This window comes from Pipra filicauda, unplaced genomic scaffold, assembly GCF_003945595.2.
Source record: "Pipra filicauda isolate LSUMZ 115617 unplaced genomic scaffold, ASM394559v2 scaffold202_size1376763_pilon, whole genome shotgun sequence".
Lineage (NCBI taxonomy): Eukaryota > Metazoa > Chordata > Aves > Passeriformes > Pipridae > Pipra > Pipra filicauda.
The window spans coordinates 1,052,932-1,072,800 of NW_024104313.1; the positions used below are offsets into that span (position 1 = coordinate 1,052,932).

Sequence of the window (19,869 nt, forward strand, 5' to 3'; positions counted from 1 at the left end):
TCTTGCGCCTCTCAGGACAAGCTCGTTCCCCTCTGACCCTGAAGCAAACACTAGTTTTGCAACTGCCTGGGCCAAAGTCATGTCATTCCTGATCAGTCCCTACGCTTCTCAGGGCAACCTTGTCATGGCTCTGCCTCACTGGACAACATGCTTTCCTGCCTCTGAGGCCCTCACAGCAACACTGAACATTAACTGAGGCTCAGGTCAGTTGAAAGCAAGGGCAAGGTCACCATACTGCCACCCTGGGAGGCAATCCTGGCAGAATTTCACCCTGCCTGCTAGAGTTCAGCATGCTTTGCTCAGATGGGAGCTTTGTCCCTGCAGGTGACTATCTAAGGGTAGAGGTGTCTTGTTCCCTGCTCACAGTATCCTTATTGAAAACCAGTGTTCCCCAGCAGTGACAGGGACCAGAAACACAAACAGCAAAGGGGAATCACAGGACCATTGTGCTTATTTTGCTTTGCAACCACAAGTCTGTTACATTTGCTCACTGGGACGGACTACGAAATTTGTGAAAGCTGCTGGGTGTTTCCTGGCAGACCCAGTGCTGTCCCTGATGTTCCCTGAGACACAGGACCCCTGGTCAGGGTCCTGCAGGTCCCCAGGCCTGAGCCCCGCTCACTCCAAAGGAATGGCCCTGTAGGGCACACTTATAAGGCTATTACCTTATGAAATATTATGAGTCTTTCACCTATGCACTCCTCTTCACGCTCTGGAGTTGCCCCATGCCCATCTCATCCATCCATGTGAATAGCCAATTAAATAGGAGAAAATAATTTTTTTTTTAAGTCTGTGCAAATCTATTTCAAGTTGTAACATGAGTGAACTAGGTTTGTAGTTACCTTGATTCGCCAACAGACATAAGTCTCTGTTATATTATGCTGCCCCTTTGTAAGAAAAAACAAAAGCAGACTTCATGGAGGGATGGATCCCATCATTCCCAAGTTAAGATCTTTCCCCATGTTGATGTCCACAGAGCTGGTAAAAGATTTCCCAGCTATAAAATATATTTATTTTTGTGTATAGAGAGGGAAGCAACTATGCAGCAATAGGGACAATCCCCTCAGAAAACCCTAAACATTGTAAATAAAGAATATGCAGAGAAATAAAAAAAAAAAAAAAATTAAAAAAAAATAATAAAAGAGGCAGAGGAAAGACTTTTCAGAGACTATTTATTCCAATTTACCTTTCCATGCTACTGCCCTAAAGCACACTACCCAGCAAGAGTTGCACCTTCTTCAGTCATGTTCTGCTGTTTTGACATGGAGATAGATTTTTTTGGCCTTTGGAGCACTTTGCCTGCAAGAATAACAAGACATGAACATCAACCAGGAATTAAGGTGTTTAGTGAGCACCTAACTTCAAGTTCTTCACCTGCTCTGCCTTGGCCCCAAGAAAATTATCTATTCTTCTAGGTTTGTTCTGGCTTCTTAGTAGATGCAGGTGCTTCACACACCACATGTGAAGCTACTATAGAGACTGTCCTTTTTTATTCTGCTATTAAGGTTTCTTTAAACACAATGTTTATTGTTGCACCACATTTGAGAGACTAGTGCAGTTTTATTCGCAAGACAGTAAAGGCTTGGGGTACTTTTTTTCAGATGCCTAGGTGAACATGTGGTAAAAGGAGTCCAAAGTCTGTCCCGTGAGAGTCTTGAAATTAACTATCAACTTCTTGGAAACAAAGAAGGCAGCCAAGTAACCCCTGGGCTTCCCCAAGGGCCTCTGGACAGAGGTTTTGCCCAATTTCAAGTGAAAGCTGGTAAGAGTTCATCTTCATGGCTCACCTGTGAAAGTTTTCAACATCCTCCACAGTCTCAGGCAAAACTCTTCCTTTAGTTTCAGGCAAAAGCAACACCAATCCACCCGCAATCAAACCAAGAACAGCTTTCAAATCAAACAAGATACAAAGAGCTTGTAAGCATATACCAACTACAGCCTGACAGAAAGGACTTGTCAATGGCATTTTCTTATCTTCTTCATACAAGATGTGCACCTCAAGCCTCTATATGCAAAACTGCCATGCCACCTCTGGAGTACGTGGCAGCCGTATAGAGACAGCAAAAATACAAGTTCTCTTGTGAGTTATGCACCAAACTAGGACACTTCAGACTGGACAGACAAACCTTCTGTCTTTAGAGGAAGGATTTATAGTGGAAAGAACCCTTTCCATTGCAGGAGTATGCCAGAAAACATATTCTATTTCTATGCTATTCACATAAGATTAGAAAATACATACAGAACATATTATATCCTAAACAATGTGATTAACTTCTCCACTGATAATTTCTTTTACCCAGTTTGTACATATTTGGCATATATATTTTAAATCTACTAAGCACCTTCTAGGTGCCCTGTTAAAAACTGCATATTTTTATTCAATACATTTTTCCATAAACAATGTGCTGATCTAAAGACTCAGAAAAGTGTTGCAGACCCTGAACTGAGAGTTCAGGTCACTAGTCTGCAAGGACTTATCTTGCATTTATTTACCAGCCTCTTTCCAAATAGCTGGACAATAGCGAGTTAACAGACTGTAGGAATAGGTGAAGCATAACAGCCATACTTGTATTCCATTGAATAGGCAATTCCTTAGTTATGTGAAATTCTAGAGTTTGACTCCTGGACTGAGACTATATCTCACAGAAGTGCAGTAATTCATCAGCTTTGAATCCATCAAATATTAATCTCAATTTTTTTCTCAGGTCTTTGCCACCTGTCGAACCTGTATTCACCTCTGACTTCCTTTAAAATGCAAGGAGAAATAATAAGGGCAAAGGAGATATGAATGCATAAACAAGCTCCAGGTTGTCATAAACTGAAAGCTATGGTTTTACAGACAGCAAGGAGCTTCTGCTGAACTTACAGCAGCTGACTCAGTGGCTTTTCCCTCCTTTTAAACTCGGGTCCCACTGCTGCACCCTGGGAGAGGCCAGCAAGGAGGTAAGGTGGCACTTACTGAAGACAATCAGTGGCAGATCATGCCAGACTTCCACCAGTCTGTAGACAATGAATGGGACGATGACTCCACCAACATCACACAAGGAGGAGCAAACCATCACCCCGAGATTCCTGGTTCAGTAGCAAAGGGATCATGTTAGCATCAGAGTACTTCAGTTGGAAGGGGATGGATCACAACTCTGAGCCTTACGCAGGACAAATCTAAGCACTGTGTGAGATTTCAGATCCCTCACCCACCCTGGTTTTCTCCACTGTTCCCTTTATTTCAGTCATGTGTTTTCCCCTGTCTAAAAGTACATTTGTTCTCTTTATTAAGGTACCTTTTTAAAGCACTTTAACTGTGTTTCATCTATCAACAGTACTTGTGTAGCTCTGACACACTTGAGGATAACTTATCATAAAACACAACATACACATCACCCTCAACTGTTTCCAGGCCAAATGTCAACTGAGGGGAGGATGAACCTACCTGATGTATGTTGGATACAGTTCAGTGTTTACAAAGCAAACCATTTCAAAAGCCATTGTAATTCCCATTCTCCCGATGCAAGCAGTAATCACTTTTAACCAATGTATATCTGCAGAGGAAATGCATTCAACACATTTAAAAGTATCCCAGTCATTTAGCAGGTGTCTATTAATACAACAGTGTTATTTTGGGGGACCTCTGATCCCATGTCAGTTGGTGTTTTTCAGAGACCTTGTTTCACCTGCATAAGTGAGGGAATGGAAACAGTTAGCACTGCATGAGCACAGGGACCCTCACTAAGCAGCATGGAGGACCTGGATGACAGGGTGGAAAGCCCCCACAAGGTTTCATTCAGGTGACTTACCCTCAGGGATCAGGGCTGTGACAAGGCAGGCGGCCCCAGCCACCAGGTTTGACACAGCCCAGGGGTAGCGTCGCCCAACACGGTCAATAGTGACAAGGATGATGAAGGCAGCTGGGAACTCAACAAGTGCAGAATAGAGGAAATCCAGATACATGTTCCCACCAGCTATTCCCATGTGCATGATGAGCCCCTGGTAGAGGACAGAACTTGTGAACCTGAGCAGAGAAGAAAATCCTGGATTTGTTAGTCAGTCAGAGAACAGAGATCAGTGTCCTGAAGGAGTTTTCCAAACCAGAGCTTCAAAAACAGCTCTCCCACATTATATTCTTACCAGTTGTACATCAAAATGAGTGTATTTTTTCTCATCTGTGGTGTCCTGACAAGGTCAATTAGTGAAGGTTTCTGCTTTCCACAGTCTTCCTCCTCAAATTTAATATCCTATGGAAGAGCCAGTACATAGGACATTAGGTTTCTGGTGGGAGGAACTGATGGAAGGTGATGCTTATTTACATGCACAAGCAAACCCTGAGCTCACCTCAAAATGGGAAGGCATCTTTTTCTGATTTTTTTTAGCCATATCACTGACAATTTTCATAGCTTTGTCATTTTTTCCTTGAGATATCAGCCACCTGGGAGACTCTGGGAGGCACCTACAATACAAGTGAATGACATATACCAAAACATAAAGCCCACATAGTGCTTCCATGTATGGAGACTTTGGAGAGAGTGCTTTGATTGAATAGAGGCAGATGGCTTTTTTGTTTATGTGGGTGGGTTTTGTTTGTTACTTCCCACTTCCCCAGTCAGGAAAAGTAGTATATCCCACAGCTGAGATTAGAAGAGGAGCAGTTGAGGTAGCGGCTTTAATCAAAGAAGAGTTTATTAAGGATAAATCAGGGAAGGGCTTTGAGTGAGAGTAGTGCTATCATCTTAGCCATCCCATTCACCACAAACCACAAATGGCTCCTCTTAGGGAGCCATTTTTCAGTTCTGGCATTACAGGTTAAGAAGTAGCAAATAAGCTAGAACTGGCTTACCAATTCAAAAATATGGAAGAAGGCAAAACTTTTTTTTCTACTATTCCTAACCTCTAGAAACATCCAGACAATTTCTAAAATCTAAAGCACTCAAACCAAAAAATATCAATTAAAAAGTGAGGTGAGAAATAAAAATTAAGGTGAGCCCACGTGCTTTTTTTTTTTGTTGGACCACAAAAAACTGCAAATTTTTTTCCTTAAAATAATACGTTAACAACACATTACAGTTATGTTAGCATTAGACAATATCTCAACCATATTTTCAGTGTAGAGTCCACTAAATTATGCCAAGGCACTTTTTTTCCTTTATGAAATGCTTAAAGAAAATAATAAATTTTATTAATTCACTTTTCCCCTAGTATTTTTCAAATTGATCTGTCTTTTAAACACAGGTCAGGTGAGGTGCACAGATTCAATAAGATCTCAGTTGCTGAGGGGTCCTATATTTCCCTCTCCTTTTTGCTGTGAACCTCTTCTTTGCACCAAAAGGTGTGCACAACCAAAAAGGAATACCAAGCGTCTTTCAGTATCAAGCCTCAGGAAGCAGGAGAAGCTGGTTTTTTGGGTTGTGGGCAGAGGTAGAACACAAGCCCGTTTACCAGTAGTAGAGAAGGAAGAAGCAGGTCGGCAGGGTGACAGTGAGCTGCAGCCACCGCCAGTGAGGGATGGCATAAGCAATGGCATCAAAGACCAGGAGGCCAACGGAGAAGGCCGTCTGGTAGAGGATGCCCACCGTCCTCCGGTACTCTGGACCGACAACTTCTGTCACTGCAAACACACACAAAGACAGGTGAATGCCACAACCACTCAGAGCAGGAGTAACTTGCTATGTGGGGACACTGGAAGACCAGTGCCATATTAACACCTTGAAGAAACCATCTTGGTAATCATGGGCTTCCCAGCATGTCTCTGGACAAAACCCCCTCATGCTTATACAGGAAGGTTTGCTTTTCTGTCACCCAAACTTCAGTAGAGAAGAAGACACTGCTCCTGGTCTTATACTGGCATAAGACATTCAGTACTGTCCTCTGTCATGGAGATCTTTGAGTAAATCAAGCATTCGTCAAAGTGCACAGATGGATTTCATTGTAAAATCTCATGCCAACATACACAATGTCTCCAACCCAATAACAAAGCAGAATATTTTGTTTCCAAAGTGCCATCTTTCAGCCTGCATCTCACTCCAAGCATGCAAGAACAGCCTGTATCACAGGATGGCCCAGAGCTCCTTGGTCAGGATGGCATCACAATTCATCTGCACTTTACAACTCCACATCACAACATAGACCCAACTCCGTCTTGTTGATATACGGAGTTAAAAGTAACTATTCCAGCAGGCAGGCACAAGTGCACTCAATATTTTGTGTGCAGTTGTATGATTTCAAGAAAGCAAACTGATTAGGAAAATAACAGCAGTTATTTAGCAGCTAAAGGAAGTACCGGGTTTTGGAATTACAGAGTAGCTAATACTGCTTGGCCAAATAATGCACAAAGATATCTCCTCAGGCTCAGTAGGACTGAGCCAAAGGCAGCTGAAGTGTAGACAAGTGCCCCAGGAGAGCAGGATAACAAGGTTGTTCTGTCCTTGTACCCTTCCCCGGGCATTCAGTATCGGCTACCCTTAGGAAAAGGATACAAGTCTAAGGGGGCTTTGGGGCTGATTCTGGGTGATATCTTTTTTATGGGAGAGTCTCAAGAGAATCCAGAATTAACAAGATATAACTGAGGGAAAATGTCAGGATAGGGTAAGTCATGGTCCTGAAAGGGACTTTGTGCTCTGAAATGGCATAAAGTTCCCCAGAAGAGATGATAAGGATTTCACTTGTGCCAAGAAAAGATTTAAGAGCATCTAGATTTAAGCAAGCATCTAGAAATGCACTGGAAGGAGCAATCACGTCTTAGCAGAAGATAGTCTGCACTGTGAGATAGGTGCTTTAATTTTATTTATATCAGACACTATATAACTGCACAAGTAAGATGTCCCCACTAAAAGACTTAATGGAGGCTTAGGGTATTGACATTTAAGTTTTTACCACTATCACAGTGAACTGCATCACTCAGAGCTATTTCGTAGAGCCACCTGATGTCCTAACCCAGATAAGGCTCTATTAGCCAGTACTGAAAATATTTAATCTGCTGCTTGAGTGATTGCCTGGTGTTGGCTATTTTATAGAAGAGATTGAACTCCATTCCAGAGAAATTAGAGAAGTCACATGGAGCTCTCTACCCTGCACCAGAAAATGGTCCTGAGATGGCCCCAAATCCAACCTGGCCACACAGTGGTGCTTCACCACCAGACACAATTGGTGCAGGGCACTGGGAGAGGCATCCACAGAGGTTGGCACCTCTCATGGCTTAGCCTCCATTCAGACAAGTGGATACACAGATAGACAACGTGTTTGTGTTTCTCAGCAAGTACAAGCTGTTCTTCAGTTATTTTTAGGCTGCAAAGCCTCTGTTTGGCCTTTAATGCTCGTTGTGCCATAAAAATGCCTCAAATTTTCCCCACCCTCTTCTTGTCTCCTCTGTCATCATCCTGTGTGGAGCAGATGCAGTCTGCCTGGGGCCATCACCTTCCCCAGCCAGAGCGTGATGGGAGGAAGAGGAGCCCAGTTGCCCAGATCTGCAAAGGTGAGCTGTGCCATAGGGGAGGAAAAGCCTGTCTCAAGGTAACAGCCCTCATATACCACCAGTTGACTGAGCTTTGAAAGCTACAATTGTTTCTCTCTAATGACAGTGCTTGAAAATATCCTGAGAAGTCAAAGAGGGAGAAAACTCCTTGAGATAAAACACCATGGGAGGAATTTTTTAAATGGTTTTTTTTCAGGTATTTTGGATTGAGCTTTCTCCTTTATCTTCTGCAGATAGTCTTATGCCTGGGAGAAGATCCTGAACTCACCCAGGATGTAGCCTGCAGTCCAGCAGCCCTTGCTGACCAGCCCTTGCATGAACCGAATGATGACTATCCACAGGTAGGTGGGCACAAAGACCAGAAGGATTCCACAGACAATGTTTGCAAAAATTGTGGTTAAGAGGCAAAATTTACGGCCAAACCTGGATTGGAAAATAATGCACATGAAGCAAACCACTAGTAATGAAAGCACAGGCATTTTAAAGTAGTAAGAGGTTTGGGGTGGGGGGGATCCAATTTTGCTATACAAGGGATAGAGACATACTTTTATTCTTTGCTCATTACTCACTTATCTACTTTTCTAATCTACGAAAAGTTCCTGTGACAGTTGCTCTGCAATTCCACAAAAACTTTCAGAAAAGAAAGAATAGTCCCATATTTACAAATATTATATTGGGGGTGAAAAATAAGTTGATATTATGACTCTGATATTACCACATGCACTAGATTTATAAAGGGTTTATATATCACAATCTTAATCTTCAAAACTCTAGTATGTAGGGATCTCCTTGTGAGGGGGCTGCATTTCACAGCTGCAGCAACTGGGAGCCTGCTATTTTAACAGTCCTAGGCAAGAGAGGAACAAGGAGGGAAATGGGCCTTCAGATACTGACAGTTGTTCCTCTTTAACGTCAGGTGCCTGAGCTAGGGAGTTTGACTGCTGGCTCTGAACAGGGAGCTAAAGAGATTTCTGCTTTTTCACAGTGAGTGCTGCTGCACCCATCTGGCAATCTCTGTGCAAACAATTTCTAAGTTTCTCAAAAGGAAGCAAGATGTTCCCAAGCTGTAGCCACACAGAGTGTAACAGATCAAGTGGGAACTCCCAAACAGGAATTCCTGGGTTTGGTCAACACCCAGGGTTCTGATGTGGCACAGTAGGAAGTCTGGGGTATACAGTACTGAAATAGTCCTTGCAGGCTTTGCAGGACTCGCTGAGCAGATCTGTGCCAACCACCAAGTATAACCTAAGAAGCAGGATACTTGCTCCTCATACTATGACTAAACATTCAGGTGGCTGGCCTTATTTTGAGAAGAGCAGAGATTATATCAGTTGCACAACCTTTATCTAAGTTTGGCTGCTGAATACCAATAAGGGAGGTCAGAGGGTTTTACTGTCAGCCCACACATACCTGTCTGCAATGTAGCCAATGTTTATGGAGCCAATAAAAAATCCAGCATTCACAGAAGACTGAAAGAGGTCCAACTTCCAGGAATCCTCACACACCAGGTCAAACTAAAGGAGCAACCACAGTTAGAAGCAAAAGAGTGAAATGAGGAGCTGGCTCACATCCACAAGTCTCCTTCACTTCATTTAAAGATTTAAACTTGTTTCTGAGTGAATGCCTGTTTTGTCAGTTAAGTTAGTAGGATTTCTGTGTGCCAAGTGTCCAACATTGAAAACTGGAACAAGCCCTTGAATGGTTTACTGGTATTTCAAATTCACATCTCATCTTTTTGCTGGAAAGAACATAGACGAGCTATTACCTGTCAAAATTGGCACCCTAACTTGTGTTGGCCTTTGTTGATCAAACCATCATGGATCTGATGATCACACTGGGCTTTTCAAACTGCTTTTTGTATGCATCTGGAAAGCGGGTATTTTGTATCCAGGATCAAGCTTTATACTGCCCGGGTATCCACATATATTTGCCATCTGGTCTGACTTGTCATTCTTACTTGTAGATATACAGAAAACCTACTAAAAAGCTACTAAGTTACTTCAAAACCGTCTCCTAATATGACTGAGGATCCCTTCTCTTCCTGCTGGTAACTAGGTTTAATTGAATCTATGCACCTGAACACAAAACCAGATACTTCTCTTGATGCTCTGTGGGGCTTTCCATGAGAATATTCTTCCGTATGCAGATTTTTCCTTTGGCCAAAATAACATGTCTTACACTGCGCTAACCTTTCCCTTGCTTAGCTGTCAGAACAATAGGACAACTTAACAGAGCCTGAGAGCTTTCATGGGAACAGTCACAACCAGAAACTCATTGATGAAATGCCCACACAGGCATGTGACATGTCTGGTTATCCCGTGAAAGAAGTGGCCCATGGGCCTAGCCTTTTACCCGCTTCAGCAGGAAAGGGAAGACTACTGATGTGAGAGCATGACTGCATGAACCTATACAGACTGCAAGTTTTCAGCTTCCAACAATCTCATGAGATGATGGTGGGGTCATATGGACCCCAGTACCTGGTGAAGCCTTTTGCAGCAAGATGTGCCTGCTGAGCTGGTGCTGTGCAGGCAGCCTGGGTCACCCTTCATTTGAGGTGCCTCACTTCCTCACTTTAATATCATACAGCCCATATCTTGCTGAAAGAAATACACTTAGAGTACACCACCTTATATCTACTTCCAAACTCTCACAAAACTGTAAATTCTAAAGTTGAAAGAGCACAGAATTTACCTGCTCCTCTGTTTGTGTTAGACATATAAAGGAAAGAATCCTGACCTCGATGATCCCTAAAAATTTGGTGGAACTTTCTATTATGAAATCAAGCTTGTCATCCCAGTTACTGGTTTATTTTTAAAGTTAAAGCACCTAAACTGCTAAAGAACAGCAAGTAGCTTAAGTACCATTTTCAGTTTATTCATACCCCTTCTGAGAACACAAAACAGCCATCAGCTTTTCTGCAGTTTATTCCTGACTTAAGCAGTTTAACTGTGGGAAGCCATTACCTTCCCCCGCCCCTGCCCACCCCTCAACTGCCATTCATTCATATTTGAAACAAACTTTGAAAGACTTTATTCATTTAAAAAAAAAAAAGGGGGGGGGGGTGACGTGGGGGGAAGAAATTAAGACCTTTGCATTGTCCAGTTTTGTTTGCAGCACTGCAAGCTGCACTGTTTACACATCTCCACCAATCGGACCTCTCATGTGACAGAAGTTTCATTCAGAACTGGACTTTATCTACCTGGGGATTTATTTGCTGAAATATGCTTTGCTCTCAAGCTGAGCAGCCAAGGCAACACTTCAGAGCAAGGACAGAGACCAGATGACTTGCAAAGCCCCTGGCGCAAGTTCACAGCGAGAGACAATCCCTTCTCCAGGTAAGCAGGCGATATTTTAACACAGCCAAGGCTACACGGACCCCTTCCCACAACCCTCAGCTTGCCTGTAACAGAGGGGACAAGGTAAACGGGGCATATTTGTCTTTACCTCAGTCACGAGGGAGCTCCCTGGGGAGTCGTAGACCCAGCCGTCGAGGCAGGGAGCGAGGGGAACAGTGCTCCCATTGCCCACCAGGCTGCCAAGAGGGTCAGTGCAGCTGACACCCGTTGCGTTCCAGTCCGCCTCGTACCTCCTGCAGCGGCTGTTGTAACTGGACCCACGGCCATCCCACTCAGGAACTGTGTGATTCAGCTGCTCCTCCAGACTCCAGCCACACCGCTGGCTCAGCTCAGCTACCCCAGGACTGAAGCAGCGGTGCTCAGGGATGAACCCAAAGAAGACAACACCCACATACACTGGGGTGAAGGCAGCAGAAAGCAAACATAGGACAAAAAAGGTTTGCTTCTGGAACCTGTCGAATTCTCCAACATGCTCTAAAATGTCATCTAGGGTTGGCATTTTGGCATCAAAACCACCTCAAAAACCTCAACTATGTCCTCTCTGCAGCACTGATGTATTTAGTTGGCAGCAAAGCTACTTAAGTAACAAACACATTTGACCAAAAGTCAAGACTAACTCCATAAATTATTAAACTACATGTTGCAAGCTTTATTTTTTAGGTTTCATTTGAAATCAGACCTTAATTTACCCAGGCAAAATTTGCATTTAACCCCTAACAGAGCACTTATATGTTCCTTTTCTCCAGAAAAGCCCCTGACAGCCACAACCCTTTAGGTGTTTTTTTTTGTTTTGTTTTAATTAGGCTAGTCAGCTCCTCAAATAATAGGCATTTTTAAGAAGCAAACAAAGATGGAAAATTCCACCAACATCCAAGCAACATACAAGTTTAGTGCAGAGCGGCTGGGCACCACATGGGAGCAAAGTTTATTAACCAGAATCTGTAAAGAGTAGGTAAGTACACTGTGAAAAAGAAGTGTCTATGTGTTGACCCACGTGGCAATAAATGAACAGCTTTTCTGAGAACTCCAGCATCATGTGTGTCTCATCTTTTACTTTCCACACTCTTCCATTTCCAGAGGATACCTCTCCCTGCCTACACCAGGGAACACAGTTGTCATCTCACCATATTTTTGCAGTGATAAAGAAGAGAAAAGCATTCACTACAGAATTATGCACTGGGAATAGCTGTGGGAAGCCATAATATATAATACTTATGGCCAAAACAGCTAATTTTATCACAGAAGACCTGTAAGACTTTTTAGGTGGACCTCACTGCAGGCACCTCAAATAATTACAGTTATATTATGTTCCAATGGTACTTTGTCCTGCCTGTGGATAGACACCAGCTACTCCTGTATCTTTTGCTGACAACAGCAGCTTCCATCAGAAAGAAAAGCATAAGGTTAACATTCTCAAGACAGAAAAAAAAGTGAAAAATGGCCTGGAAATATATTTAAATAGCTTAGGCAACAATGAAAAGAAAATTTAAAGACCTCATCTCAATATACTCCAAGAAATAAACCAGCTTAGAAGGCCATTCTGGCCTGGGGATTGAAACAGAACCTGGTCTCATCAGCCACAGAGCAAGAGTGGCCTAACCAGCTGTGAAAGCTGCTTTGCAGACCAACCCTTTATCATTCCCTACATCACACAGATGTGCTTTCTCCTCTCCTACTTCATCCTCTTCTCTGTCAAGAACACCTGTAACAAGTTACCAAGAACTCCTCTTCTGTGGCCACTCACAGCTGTGCTACCCCAAGCCCAGCACAGCACTACCCCACACCAGACCTTCACCTCCATAGCTACAGGGGCTCCACATGGAGCTGCGGAGGGGAACAGGGGCACAAAAGTGCACAGCAGTCACCACACTCACAGCCAGGCCTGGCAGCCTTCCTCAGCAAGAGGATGTGTACAGTCACCTGGGGCCAAAGAAACTGTAGTCAAAGCCTACCTGGGAAGCAGCTGAAGTTTAAAGACGTTAGTCTGTATCTTAAAAATACACCCAAAAACCCCTCACATCACTTCTTTCCTAGCAGTTTGTTTAAACAGTTGGTAATACTGTGCATAAGTTCCACACGGACTAAAAAAGTTAGATCCAGACCGGGCCCATTTTCCTGATTTCCCACCATCCTCTCTACAGTCAGTTCAGAGAGGGGCTGGGTGGCACTGTGCATGGCAGGTGGATTTCTTAGAGACTCCTTTCACAAGAAGTCGCAATGCTAACTGGTAAAGTTTCTGCTCCTGGCCCAGCCATTTGTACATACTCGTTTGGGCCCTGCTATTCTCATAACACTTCCCTCCCTATGGTTAAGTAGGGTATCCTACTAGTTAAATAATCTGATGAAGCAAGTCATGCATCCAGCTCTAAATAAGGTAAGATTCAGTCAGTCTACCTACAAATGCCTAGATAAAAGTGGGCAATAGTTCCAAGACCAGGCACTGAAGTCACTCATTGCTTTCAAATGCAAGTTAGAAATATAACAATGATATGGCTCAAATAAGCACCCCCAGGTGTTCTACCTACACCTTGTTAGGCATGACCAGAAAAAATGACACAAAGTGATTTTATGCATGGGAAATAACATCCTGCAGTGGGTTCATGGATCCAACAACTCCAAGATGCCAGCCTTGATGACTTAGGGAAGCAGCACTCTTCAACATCCGTTGATGAGAACCACTGCAATGATAACTGACAGGATTAAAAAATGCACCGCCAAGCCTCTCATTTCCCCCAGACTCACCTAATCCTAAATATGAAAAATGCTGCTTTTAAGTTTGACAAGATGCAGTTTAAGCCAAACTGATTTACAGCTCCACTGGTAACAACACAAGAGAAAGAAACCCAAGACTGATAAAGAATACACCACTGGGGCTTACCTATATATTCTGATTTTTGTCATCAAACATTGGTTCTCCTTTTCAGTGACGTGACTGAGGTATTAGCTATCACAGCAGAAAAGGATATCACCAGGCTGGCAAGCAGCATTACAGAGTAGTGTTAAGAAGGATTCCAGAACTGAGGCGTGGGATTTGGAATACCCACTTCATAACTTTTATTGAAATTGCTGAATTCTTTATATTACACTATTTTGATTCAAAATGGAGTTTTTATAAAAAGAAACCATTGCTGAAACTGAGTAAGCCAGCCAAAAGGAACAACAAAAAGTTTCAAAGAATTCTGACCACCGCATGTACTTCTACAATGCTTTGAAACCCTATCATTGTCCATAATTTTATTGAGGAAACACCTGGAGAAGAGCAAGACTGCTAAAGGAAAATTGACCTGCATTCATTACCAGCAACACTTCAAATCAATGACCATGGCCAGGATTGTAGAACAAGAACAAGAAATTGGTCTATTAGAAAACCTTGGCACAATTTTTTTTCCTTGAACTTAATACCAGAGAGAGGTATTACGCCGACTAGGGCTCCTCTAGTCGTTGGGCTTTTCTTGGTGATGACCAACTGGGCAGTGCAGGTTGTATTATAGGAATTCTGCCTCTACATCCTTGAAAACTCTGGTTCTCCATGAAGTCAGCCTAGTCCAGCCATAATCAAGGGGAAAGAAAAAAAAAAATCTTTGGATGCTTTTAGCTGCTTAGGCAAATACTGATGAAGTCAGTCATGTGACCAGTACCAAAAAAAATATCATGCAAAGAACAGCAACCATTTCAGGCTAAAGCTATACAGAATTGTACCTCTCAGTCCACACCTTTAAACCAATGATCTGTTTAAATTAGAATGGATATTCAAATTTACAAGATAAATTAGACCAGTTCCAAAATTTACATCAAATCATCCCAACACACAAAAGTTATATTTTTCCTTGTCTTACAACGGGTGAACCCATAGAATAATACCCTGCCGGCAGGAAGAACATGTTACTGTTAGGCAAACCTGAGTAGAGAGGATCAATAAATACAAGGAGTTAAAACAATAGTAGTCAGATAACTTGAGTCTCAGAAGCCAGGGGCTTCATTGAGCCTTAATCCTTTCCTTTCAAAGGTTTCTCTTTTTTAAGTGAGCATTTAACATCTATGTTGAGGCTTAAAAAAAAAAAAAAAAAGGCGTCCTGGCTAGAGAGTCAACATAACTCAGATTTCTTGTCAGAAATCCAGTCATTACTGAACAGATCATTGTAAACAACCAAGAAATCTTTCTCTTCTTCCCTTTTTAATGGTTTCTTGTTAAAGGCAAAATTCAGAAATATCTTTTCAGGCTGAAGTCCTCATATTTGGTTGGAAATGTTGTCCTGTTATATATAATCTCTCTATATATATTTGATTAGGCACAAGAGGGGTTATTAAATATTCAGTAAGTCCTCATCACTATCATCATGAAACGATACTGTATTTATAGAGTTCTGTGCCTGCTGCTGGCCTGGCTTGGCTTTTGCTTTCCTTTCCTTTCCACCGTTCAACAAATAAGCTTTGTTATCATTGCTAAGACTGGGTAGCTTCTTTTGTGGGTGCTTGCTCTTGTCTAGTCTTCTTCCTGTCTGAATCCTTACATCTGGAATGGTCAACACCTCATCCTCACTGTCCAGGTCATCCACATGGAGAGAGGAAAAGGCTTCAGATTTAACAGACTTGGTAGTAATGTGACCATTCTCCTGCCCTCCTTTTTCTATTCTCTGATTTGGTGCTGCAACTTCCTCCATTAGCCACTCTGTTTCATTCTCATTAGCTTCTTCTTCACTGTTTATCTGCAAGAAAAAAAAAAGCAAGATGAGACTGCATATTTACCCCTCTAGATGTTGCCACATGCTTATCTCCCCCGTTATCAGACCCCACATGGCCTTGGGTTTAATGTAGCCATAAGACAGTAAGACTTCAAGAGCACTGCTTTTTACTATATTGAAAAAGACTTTGCTCTCTTCTTGTAAATTTACGTGTCATTTGGCAACTTATGGACTGCTCTTCATTTCCTCAACTTTATCCTCCTTTCCCATTTCACAATATAAATGTATATGTGTGTGTTTATACATATATATATATGTATAATGTCAGCTATGTGGCTTTCCTGAAGGCACACAGTATGGTTTCCATGTACTGAATTAACAAGGTTAATTATTTATTAACAAAAGCTTCATATTAAGAAAATTTGACAAGAAACACATTTTATTTTGTCACTGGATTACCTTTGTGTATTTGTAGGAAACACCAGATGTTCTTCTGCAGCAGTTCGTTATCTTGTTTATTACAATTTCCCTAAAGAAAGGGAAGAATACCACATTTGGAAGACTGTATCTGCTTATTAGCCCTCACTTTTCTTCACTGGATTTCTACCATCAACGTAAAGCATTTCAACAAGCAAGCTGAAAGTTATCACATTGACCCTGAATCACTCTAACAAAATTCAGTCTGTGATGATGTACATCTTCTCTCTTACCACAGTTTCAGGGTGACTATTCCGAAACATCTCTGGCCTTCATACCTAAACCTGTCTGGAAAGCAGAGGAACAGCAGAACTTGCACTTGTTCCTTGATGCTGTTGTATGGATCCAGCTTGACTCCATGAAAGGAGAGGGATATCAAATACTAACAATATTGTCACATTGTTTTATCCTCCATAATTAGCAGCTGCCCGCAATAGAGGCTAGCCCAACTAAATTGCATACTCCAGACCTCTTTACATGGACCTTCAGAGAGAAATGGAGAATTTGAAGGAACCAGCAGTTTGACAATTGATGCTGCCAACAGAAAAAACATAACTTGAGTTTACTACTTCCCTTACACTTTTGGCAGGAAATCAAGTCCTGCCAAAGAAACTTCTAAAGCCTCCTAATCATTTCTTACCTCCTCTCTTTTTTGTAGAACAGCAAGATTATTAGACATGCAGTGAGAACAACCAGGAGGACACTCAGCACAGCACCAACAGCCTGGCTTCTCCTCGAAAGACCTTTATGTACTTGGGCCTCCTGATCTGTCTGGTGCTGACTGTTTTCTGGATCATTCGTTGACCTAATAACATAAATTGAAAAGAAAAGGATAAGTAAGATCTATTGACCACTTTCATCAAACTGGATTAGAAACAGCAGATTCAAAGAAAACATGCCACATCATCCTGTCAGTCCAACCTAACACCTATATGAACTGAATTTAGGGGATTTCATCTAAGTAAAAAATAACTTGAAAACCAGAAACATTATGTACTGTGCCTACATCCTGGTACGCTATCAAATAGTGCATAAAACTTACTACAGTCAAGACTGCAGAGCATGATTAAGCACTCCAGATCTTACACAGCAGCAGTTACCTACACAAAGCTGCTATTTTAGAACAAAATCTGCACTTGAGCAAGCTGCAAAAGTTACAAAAATTATTTAACTTTCAGCTGACTGTGGCACTACACAGGCTAAACTCCCTCAATAGCTAATTGTCTGTTTAAATCAGAATGAAGTTTCCCTGTGCTTTCTAGCAGCCAGAAAGTAAACAGTCCTAGAAGCAGTCACTCCATTCTTCACAGTGTGGCTGCCTACATGTCAAGGATGTGGTAAGCACCTAAATATAGACACTCTGCTTTTAACATTGTTCCCTTGTTACTCCTTTTCAGATCTGTAAATTAGCTGATCATATTTAATTGCAGAAATACCTCATTATTCCTTCAAGACCCGCAACGATTTTTAATGCCAGCGTCAAGAAGTACGCAGATAGAGGGGAAGGCCAGTCTTTGCCATGGCTTCAAAGTTTTCCAGACAGTAAGGCAAGAGGGACCAAAACACCTCATCCACAAACTGTTTCCTCCTCTCAGTAACACGAAACAGCATGTTCTGTCAGCTACAGTATGTTTTACTTAGTGAAAACAACAATATTAATTCCCCCATGCCTCTCCAGTTTTAGGTCTAGATCAGTCTGACAAGCTTCTGTTTAGTGGTCATGTGCCAAACACTGCATATATGAACAGTAAGTCCATCCATCTATCTATGAGTCTACTGCTCTCTTAGCTTTCCCTCTTTTCACAACCACTGTGGCAAACAAAAAGCCTTTAGCTGAGAAGTGCTGACAAAAGCTGCTTTCAGAAAATGGTTAACTACTCACAATAATGGACACACAGCAGATGTGTACCAGGTAAATAAATACTGGCAATCTGCTGTCTCCTGAAGGAATTCAGGGATGCCTTCCTTTGCTCGTGGATTGCAGTGGAAGAAAATGGTTGAAGACACAAACTTTGATTTATCTTTACCACATCTGGAGTCAGATGAAAATATGACATCCAAATCATCATCTACAATGAGAAGAAAACCTTGTAGTTTACTGCTTCCTTGAGAACAGTCTATTAACGTGAGACCCTGGAAACTTAACGTATTGGTTTTGCAGTAACAGCTTACACTTTGCACTATCTACAGTTGAGCTTATACTTTTATGTAGCTGATCCAAACAGTTGCTATGGAATAGTGGGTCAAGCTCTTCATACAAAAAAAAGTATCAAGCCCAAACCCCTCTTAAGGCCATATTTGCAACTGAGCTTACACAGTAAGAAAAAGCAACCTCAATTATGCTAGACAAACTTTGGATAGATTTACAGAAATGCGCATTAGCATGGATGAAACAAGAACCATTTTCTGATGAAGTAATTCACACAGTATATCAAGCAATTCAGTCTGGTGGACAATGACTTACCCTCAACAAAATATTTAGCTTTTCTGGCAGAACCAACTCTCCGAAAGCGACGTTCATTAGTTTTAACCTGGCAGATGTTTGCTCCAGAGCATTCTGGGAAACTTGAGTTCCTTATACCAGAAAGTTGAATTTCATATACATATTTATCACCATTTGTCCGTATGTCTCCAGAAGCTGTGTATAATCTGAGGAAACAGAGGGCAAGCCTATCCTTAAAGTCTAAACGCACAGATTTGGATTATTCCCAAGAGATAAGACGGCGACAGTGGTAGTTGCTACCACTGGCTGATTCCAGAGCAAGCTGAGTGATTTATTCAGCAACCAGGGAAGATGCAGGACTGAGGCTTCCTCCCTCAACATCAGAAATAAAATTATATTTAGCATAAATATAATCTTTATAAGCAAGTACAGAAAGCAAATTTTTCTAGTTATACTGCCCTCAATGTGTGAGTGGATATGTAAATACCTCCAGAGATTTAAGATAAACTGAAGACAAAAGGATGATTCAGAGGCTCATACACACTACCGGCCGTAAAAACTATATGTAGCTGTGATAAATAGCACAGCTTAGACATCTTCTCCAGAAGGTTAACTACTTCTACCATCCTTTCACATTGCTGGTCCAAGTGAGAACACTTTGAGCTATTTGTACTAGCCACTTGCTTGAAAGCTGAGCTTGATTAATTATGATTTATCTTTAATCTCACATCACACCAAGTTTTTAATTTTGTCCTGCCTTCCTCTCCTTCATCCAGGACTGTTTGATTTTTATTTCCTTCTCTATGCTTGCAATGCTGTCATCACATCTGCACAACAGGTTTATTTGCAACACTTTTGCTCAGTTACTCTAATCCTGCACAGTAGTGGTTTGTGCCCTACAAGCAGAGTTTACTCTTCCCAAAACATCAGTATAGGCAGATTTCCTTGCATAACACTAGCATTAATGTTAATTATAGCAGTTTATAAGATATTCTGGAACAGGGTTATGTGCAGTGTGTAGTACAGTCAGTGTAACTGCTTGTCTTTCTCTACCACTCCTGAGTTCAGGCTTGCTTAACCATTCCTCCAGAGATGTCCTTCCTCACTTTTAAGGCTTTTGAAGCATGGGTTCCTACTTCCTGATGGATCATGTGAGCAGGTAAAAAGATACTATGTAAAAAGCCAAAGAGTACGTGGGGGGTGGGGTGGGGTGGGGAAGTTCCTAGCACTGAACTAATGTCTATACACTATGGAAGAGAGCAATTATCCACAGTAAAGAGATCTAACATCAAGGTGAGTATGTGGAAGCTTTAGAGTAGTCTTGAGTACACCTGGACATGCTCACACACATAAGTCCAGCTGTGACCTGCACTAATAATTAGGACTTTAAGTCAATCATCGGTACAAGGTGAATTCAGTGGTATTTCCACTTGACACCTAAGAACTGTT

At 41.9% G+C, this 19,869-nt stretch overlaps 2 protein-coding genes across 4 annotated transcripts in view; both read right to left on the reverse strand.

Moving 5' to 3' along the window:
* Positions 1-1,155: 1,155 nt before the first annotated feature.
* LOC113992315 (solute carrier family 22 member 2) lies at positions 1,156-11,651 on the reverse strand. 3 transcript variants are annotated; one of them, XM_027729495.2, is made up of 11 exons: positions 10,907-11,651; positions 8,873-8,976; positions 7,731-7,885; positions 5,431-5,599; positions 4,330-4,444; positions 4,126-4,232; positions 3,795-4,009; positions 3,431-3,539; positions 2,960-3,072; positions 1,788-1,887; positions 1,156-1,299 (listed from the first exon to the last, which is right to left on the reverse strand). In XM_027729495.2, exons 1-11 carry the CDS (start codon positions 11,315-11,317, stop codon positions 1,239-1,241), a joined length of 1,659 nt encoding a protein of 552 aa, XP_027585296.2. In that variant the 5' UTR covers positions 11,318-11,651; the 3' UTR covers positions 1,156-1,238. The 3 variants fall into 3 exon arrangements, with proteins under 3 accessions (XP_027585296.2, XP_039236735.1, XP_039236736.1); XM_039380801.1 differs by having other exon boundaries at positions 4,330-4,447; XM_039380802.1 differs by lacking the exons at positions 5,431-5,599; positions 7,731-7,885.
* Positions 11,652-13,836: 2,185 nt separating this feature from the next.
* Positions 13,837-19,869, reverse strand: part of IGF2R (insulin like growth factor 2 receptor) — a 57,649-nt gene continuing 51,616 nt past the window's right edge. Inside the window, exons 44-48 of the mRNA XM_039380800.1 lie at positions 18,442-18,626; positions 17,860-18,046; positions 16,618-16,782; positions 15,960-16,029; positions 13,837-15,524 (exon numbers count right to left, since the gene is read on the reverse strand). Of these exons, the coding sequence (XP_039236734.1) occupies positions 15,123-15,524; positions 15,960-16,029; positions 16,618-16,782; positions 17,860-18,046; positions 18,442-18,626 (1,009 nt within the window). The 3' untranslated portion in view covers positions 13,837-15,122. The remainder of the gene's footprint in view (positions 15,525-15,959; positions 16,030-16,617; positions 16,783-17,859; positions 18,047-18,441; positions 18,627-19,869) is intronic.